Source organism: Sipha flava, unplaced genomic scaffold (assembly GCF_003268045.1).
Source record: "Sipha flava isolate LNK unplaced genomic scaffold, YSA_version1 114_pilon_pilon, whole genome shotgun sequence".
NCBI lineage: Eukaryota > Metazoa > Arthropoda > Insecta > Hemiptera > Aphididae > Sipha > Sipha flava.
In genome coordinates this window covers 685,933-693,551 of record NW_020271737.1, presented here as the reverse complement: position 1 = coordinate 693,551, position 7,619 = coordinate 685,933, and the positions used below count along the sequence as shown (strand labels likewise).

The following is a 7,619-nucleotide window of genomic DNA, read 5'->3' as shown; positions in this document are numbered from 1 at the left end:
GGATGTGTAATGACGGTTGTGTGAATTGTTCGTTGTTAATGTATAAGTTCTTAAGCACCGGCAAAACATTTCGTTAGAAAAACAACACGTCTTAACATTCGTGTTACTAAATCGTTTTGAAATATTATAAAAGCTAATCAAAACTTTTTTACTCCATGCCTGTAAGTTTGTAACTTTCAAGACAGGTTATTAATACAATTCAAATATACCATAGTCTAAAATCAATCAATTTCACTCAACACTAACCGGTGTTAACCAGTTAAACATTATGCATTTTACGAAAAGCAAATCAAGAACAATTTTAAAAATGTTAACTATTTGAGCGAGGTCTCGAATCCAAAATCGATCGGGATGACTACGCTTCAATTGGTGCCGGATATAAAATATCAAGAACAAAAAGTGGACTGTATTAAATTATAAAACCTTTATTATAATAAAACCACGGCAATAATTATCGTACATAAAAATTACTAACAAATATGACTTACGCTGCAATAACCAACTTATACATAAAAAAAATCGAACATGACAGTAATAATATAATTGCACAATGGATTAAAATAAATTGTGTCTACCTGGTGATAATGGTGTGAATTTATAGCCGGTCGCCACCGGGTTAGAAGGCAGGTAGAACGATAGGTCAGTTCTTGAATATTCTCATCAATTATCGATCTGTACCCAACATCTTCCCGCCTTTGAAAAGCAAGCTCTTTAAAACCAGACATATTTACAAAATTAAAATATTATAATAAATCTCTTTTCTAAAATATTATACATATTGTCAAAAAACAAATTAAAAATTATAAAACTTCCAAAATTATGAACAATTATTGTAACAATTATTTACAATTAATAGTTAGTAGAGAGGAATACAATTTAAATACTGAAGGAAAGCCTAATTTATGTTACTGGTAGTTTTATCAATTTAACTATGGTGTTATTATTACTCCATCAGCAGTTTTCACCGTCGTGACACGAACTAATTGATCTGTTCCGAGATACACTTCAATGATGCGTCCGAGTCGCCATGCCATTGGTGGTCGAATAGCTGAGTGGATCACGACTAAATCTCCTACAACCAAATTATCCATTTCCTTGAACCACTTTTTACGTCTATGGAGAGTGTGCAAATATTCATGGCTCCAACGACGCCAAAATGATTGGAGTGCTTGACGAATGAGTTTCCAACGTTTTAGGCGATTTTTGGTTATGTCCGTGAAGTCTTAATTGGGCATAGCCAAGATTGGTTGGCCTATTAAGAAATTTCTTGGAGTTAGGGCCTCCAAATAATTTGGGTCACACGATATTGGTTCTATGGTTCTTGAATTTAGGATGCCCTCAATTCTCACTACCAATGTTGTCAGTTCCTCAACTGTATATGTTTGTGTATCCATGACCTTCTTCAAATGTGTCTTAGTACTCTTAATAGCCACTTCCCAGAGACCGCCAAAGTGTGGTGTACCCGGCGGATTAAAATGCCACTCGCAATGAAACAGCTTGATGGACATTGTCTGCATCAAACAATGTCTTAATTTGCTTCGCGAGCCCTTCATAGTTCGTGTCATAATCGGTATAAATGTTGGTTGGGATTCAACGACGTAATTTAAAGCGGTCCAATTCCGTGAGGAATGAGTCAGTTGAAAGATCAGTTACAATTTCCAGATGTAAAGCCTCCTCTGCCATGCAAATTAACAGAGCTAGATATGCTTTGTGCGTACGGGCTCCACGTCGACGGCTCTCTTTTACAACAAATGGAGGACCACCGTAGTCCATACCTGCAATATAAAATAGTCGTTGTGCTGTAACTCTGGGAATAGGCAAGTTTGCCATGAGAGGTTGAGGCTTAGTTGCCCGATATTTTGTACATGGCACACATGAGTACACTACCCGACGCACAGCTGCTCGACCAGGTACTATCCAATATCGTTGGCTAATCATGGAGAGTGTTGCGTTTACTCCACCATAGAGCAATAACTGATGATAATGCCGGATAAGTAACTCCGTGAAATGGCACCGTTGTGGTAGTAATATTGGATGTTTCATTGTATTATTCAATTTTGAATGTCTTAGGCGCCCTCCAACACAAATCACCCCAATTTGGTTTATAAATGGAGCCAGTTGAACCATGGTAGTTGGTACAATATCCCTGCCTTTTTAAATTTGTGAGTGTATATCGGAGAAATATCTTTTTTACGTATATTTGATGATCCTCTGCAAAACTTGATTGTGCTCTGAGTGCGATATATAGGTCGGCGGCGAACGCTTTCGACCTCGATCAGCAAAACGAATACAATACCCCAATACGCGCTACATCTGAGATATTGAAAAAAGCGCTCTATCCACAGTTTCTTCTCTTCATACATATGGCACCATGCATTGCACTGAAGTCTTGAGTTATGGTAAATTTTTTATCGGTACAGTAACATCCACTGGTTTCAAAACTGGCTACTGGGAGTCGTTCTGACGCTGGAATTTCGGTCCTGCAAGATATTTTGAACATGATAATAAATCTTGAGGTAGTATCCCTTAGGAAACTAGGTCTACCGGGTTACCAGTCATTCCCATGTGATCCCAAGCACAGTCGGGTATCAGTGCTCTAATTTTGGCGACTCGATCTGTCGCAAAAATGTTGAATTGTTTCTGCTATTGAGTGATCCACGTCATGACAATTTTCAAGTTTATCCAGGCTCGGATTCTGTCAATGGTAATTCAATTTTTAATAAAGTGAAGTAGTGTGACAAAAGTCTGGCTAAGTACTCTTACTATGTTGGATGGTATGTTCAGGTCGGTGCGTATTGAGGTAAATTATGTACACTCCTCGACTTAGTATTCGACAATTATTGATTAGTGGTATGTGTTGCATATTGGTTTGAGAATTTTTTCTAATTAAGTATGAGTGTTTGAGAAAAAAGTGTTCATTCTAATCTTCTAAAAATTTAAAATAATATAAAATAGTACGGTTTCAGGTTTATTTGAAAACATTTTTATGCAATATCATATGACATACATTATATAATATAAATATAAATATGAATTTTTTAAATTTTAAACAGAAAGTTTATCGCGACCCAATATTAAAGCTTACGCGACCCACCGATTGAAGACCACTGATCTAGATGAGTGATTTTTTTATCTCGGATAATTTTTTCAATAATTTTGAACGGTTCATTTTTTAATATCTAGATAATCCTAACACTGCTTATATGTATATCTTTTAAATAACGTATTTTTAATTTAATACTGCATAAAATATTTAAAATACAAAAATTGTTATACACATATTACATGTACACTTTATAATAATTTTATATTGTCATTATTATTCCATGACAATACCAATGTAGTACTGTTATGATACTATGTATCCATAGACCGTGCTACAGAGTTTAGTACTGGTATATATGCAAGGTAATAATATTTTGTTTTACGTGTATAGTACTCGTCTACCCAGTTAGTGACGTGTACAAGGGGGTAATTAGGGGTTGTGACACCCCCCCCTCCCTATTGGGCCTTGTATCATATCACTATTATATTAATTATAAGTGCCTATATTATTTTTTTTTTTAACTTTACTCATCAACATTGTTGGAATACATTTTTTACGATGACGATGAACTACCAAAGTATAAGCTATTTTATTAATTTGTTTAAAGTACGAAAAATTTAATATAAATGGTTAGCTGTTTTATTGGATGTAGATTACTAGGTTCCTAGGTCCTAATTATAAAATAAAAAATAACAAGTAATTACTATAAATTAGAATTAATATTTATGAACTGTGGTGCCCCTAAAAAGTGTTCTTAGACTCACAGTGCCTCTAGGTCATCGCGATACACACTTTGGAAACCGCTATTTGACAGTATCTTAAGGTAACCTTTCGTCCCATTTTGAATGGGACAGATCCGTTTTTGGTATGTCCATCCCGTTGTCTTCTGAGGAATCTTAAGGACACTAAAATGTCCTGTTCTTAAAAGGTAACTAGAAAAATAATGAATGTCAATTTAAAAAAACTCCAAAGTATCTCCATGTTTTTTTTTATTTTACGAATTAAATTATAAACTTAAAATAGTCTAAAATGTAAATATGTATACATTTAGTTCTTCGTTTGGAGAATTTAAATATATTTTTAAAATCTTTATACTTCTATTATAAATCAAACAATTTGGTTGTCTATCCTGAATTTTTTTAAAAAAATTGATATATCTAGTTCTAGAACTGTTCTAGGACTCTTCCATTCAGATAATATTATTAGTCAGACGAGATAACTAGAGAAATACCTAATTTATTTTGCGTAAATCATTTACTCATTGTTTATCTATAGTTTTGTTCGTCATATAAAAATAAATAAAAAGTATATGTATCACAGTAGTTTTAGAATCATTTTTTTCATAATAATATGATGAATATTAAAAAAATATGAGATTCAAAATCATTTTATAATAAATAATTTTCTCGAAATAAAAAATATAATTTGAATTTTTCCGACTCTCTAGTATATTCGTGTATACTCATACTTCTATGGTAAACCACAAAAAAAAAATAATAGTGTAAACCAGGGGTGAGCAACTGGCGGCCAACGAGCTATTTTTATCTGACCCTTACTATATTTTCAAATTACATCTTACAATTTCTAAATGTTATATGTATATATATATAGTTTTCAACGATAGCTGTTAGTATTACACTATATTAGTTTCTTCGTATCATTCGTGTCGTGCTGTTGTATGTGTTGAATTAATTATTTCCGTGTATATAAATGCTAATTAAAATTCATATTTTAAATGACCTTTTTTTTTTCTTTTTTTTTCTACGCTCTGGCTCGCTAAATTTTAATTTTTTAAAATTGAGTAATTTTGAGTTGTGCGTCCCTAATCTAAACAAATTAAACAAAATATAATAATATTTTGTATTCGGTGCTTGTGTAATATACTGATCGACAACTTCGATGAGTGACAAGATAAGATTACTCCTTATCTGTCTCTACTATCCTTAGGACAAAACGGCCAAAGTTAAATAAGAATTTATTATTAATAGTTTCGAAACACTCTCAATCGGAATTTTTTTTTTTTCATGCTAACCTAACCGGTCAATAAGTAATCTATAATATATATATAATAATAAATAATGATATATATGTATATATATACGGTAAGAATTCCATTAACGGTAAATTCTGTAATTGTAACTTATTTAAATAACAATGATCTTAAGGTATAAAAGTGAACTTAGTATAATGAGTAGTAAAAATAACAAAAAATATTTGTATAATTATTAATTCCTTTATGATTAACGGTAAAATTTAAACTACTTAATAATTTTTAAAAATAAAATGTAAGTTTTGTTTGTGGTTAAGAACCGAAGAACTATATTGCGTAATACATTACTTGTTAGCTGTGAATATTTAACGATATGAAAAAAGTAGGTACCTACATTTTTTTTTAAAGATGCATCATGACATATTTGCCTTAGCGGTTACTTAAAAAAAAGAAAAATATAAAAACAAGTTATAATAATGCTTAGCAAAAAAAAAATCTATTTTAAACTATAGCCTTTCGAAGTATATTCATTTAGGAAACAATATTATTACCTTGTTATTTTTCAATTATAATTTCATTTGGAATTTAACACCACTGTCTCTTGCTTTGAAGATTATTATCATAATATAGTCAACGAAAAGGTAAGAAAACTCAATAAAATGTCGTCAAATGATAACTAACAAATGATACAGCTTCTATTGTGGAAGGTCAGGGTTCAGAATATCGTGATTAATGAATTATCATCAAAAATAAACAAAATAAATGATAACTGATTGTTGCAAGCCCGTATTATAATATATCTAAAGCTAATGTAATATAATATAATAACAAACTATTAAATTTCAGTCGATTTTAAAGTTCAAAGCAAATTAACTGCCCTCGAACTGTAATTTGAAGAAAAGTGCCGAAATTTTCAATGCAAGTATGAAGACGCAGAAGGTATGAAACCAAATTATAAGTTCGATTGACATGAAACTGTAAAAAATATATTTTTGGTAGCTAATCCACCAAGGGATGTCAAATTAAAGTTTGATCAGTTTCGATGCCCATTGAACATGTTGTACAAAGAAAATGAGTTTTTAAAGGACAATATTAGAAAAATTTTTAATAAATTAAATGATCTAGAATTTAAGTTAAAATATTGTCCATCATTCGGGAGTAGAAACGAAAGCTATCGACTAAATAGCGAAATAATCGACAACGTGGAGGGTGAAAACAATAGCTTACGTTGCCACAATACATTTGCTGATTCATGTGTGGTCACGTCAGCTGAATTAAACGAAAAAGCCATCGTTGTTCAAAGATCCGATGATACAAACCAAATCCAACAGGCGCACACAAATAGCAAAGATAATATCGAATACGAATCGATCGCGAGGACTAACCCGATTAATCTTGAGTTGGGATTTGCTTGCCACGATATGTCGGAGGACGATGTGAATTGCGCTACAATAGAAGAAAATCGAGGACAAGTGATCAATGAACTCAACGGTCATAGTCAGTTAAGAACCGTTCACGAACAGGAGCAAATTGACACGGTCAAGAATAGCATTAACGATATTAAATATGTAATTATATTGAAAAGAACAATTATAATAAATAGAAAAATGTTATGGATTAATCGTTTTTATTTATTTTTTTTTTTCAGAAAAAATCACTCGGAGAATGTAATAGATATCCAGAAATGCAAATTGAATCCGGCATTAAACGAATTGTGTATGGCTCGAAATTAGATGCTACTTGAATTGAAGGTAATCGCATTTGTTTCACCTAATCATTACCGTACAAGAACGCACGTAATACATTTTATGTAGTATATTCAGTGGCGTAGATACAATTTTTTTCTGGGAGCAGTGTTTAAGATTAAATTCTTAATATTCTTATTATATCTTAATATGAGGTCATATATAATAATATTACTTTTAAAATGGTATTATTATTGTATTCCGTATTTAATGAAAATTATTTTGCTACTCAATTTTTAATGTAATCATAGTAAAATGATATTTTCATTTTTTTCATTTTTATTTTTTATTAATATTAACATTGTAAATAAATAATAATTAAATATAATTAAAAAAAAAATCTGATGGGAGTGGAAACCCCTTACACCCCCCCCCCGTAACTACACCACTGAGTATATTGTACGATAACACTTATGAAATATGATAATAAGATTTATTATTTTTGTGTACAATTTCTACTATTTTACAGAAATTGAATTCCATAAGCATGTTCACGGTTCCTTCTTGTGACGGGTTCGTGAATCAAATTGTAGAAACAGAAAGACTACAACTAAAATATGACATTTGCAATACCTCTATACTATCAATCTGTACGATTCCAATATTTAAGTTTCTTTACGGGCATTCAACTTGTTTAAGTATACATCAGTATTATTAATATATTTATAGGAAAACATTTCGTGACTGTTCAACTTGCGATAATTTCTGGTATGTTGACTGTCGTTGGCTACGGGGAAACAATCATTAACGCTCAATAAGACAAGACGCGTCTTATGAGTGTTTGAATCGCTTCAGAGCATTATTAAAACAACGAGCATCGGCCCTAAGTTAGGTTGTT

At 31.6% G+C, this 7,619-nt stretch overlaps 1 protein-coding gene across 1 annotated transcript; it reads right to left on the bottom strand.

Annotated features, from left to right (window-relative positions):
* Nucleotides 1-1,590: 1,590 nt before the first annotated feature.
* Nucleotides 1,591-2,127, bottom strand: LOC112690685. The gene has a single exon (XM_025564748.1). The coding sequence runs from the start codon at nucleotides 2,125-2,127 to the stop codon at nucleotides 1,591-1,593; it is 537 nt and encodes a 178-aa protein (XP_025420533.1).
* Between the last annotated feature and the right edge of the window lie 5,492 nt (nucleotides 2,128-7,619).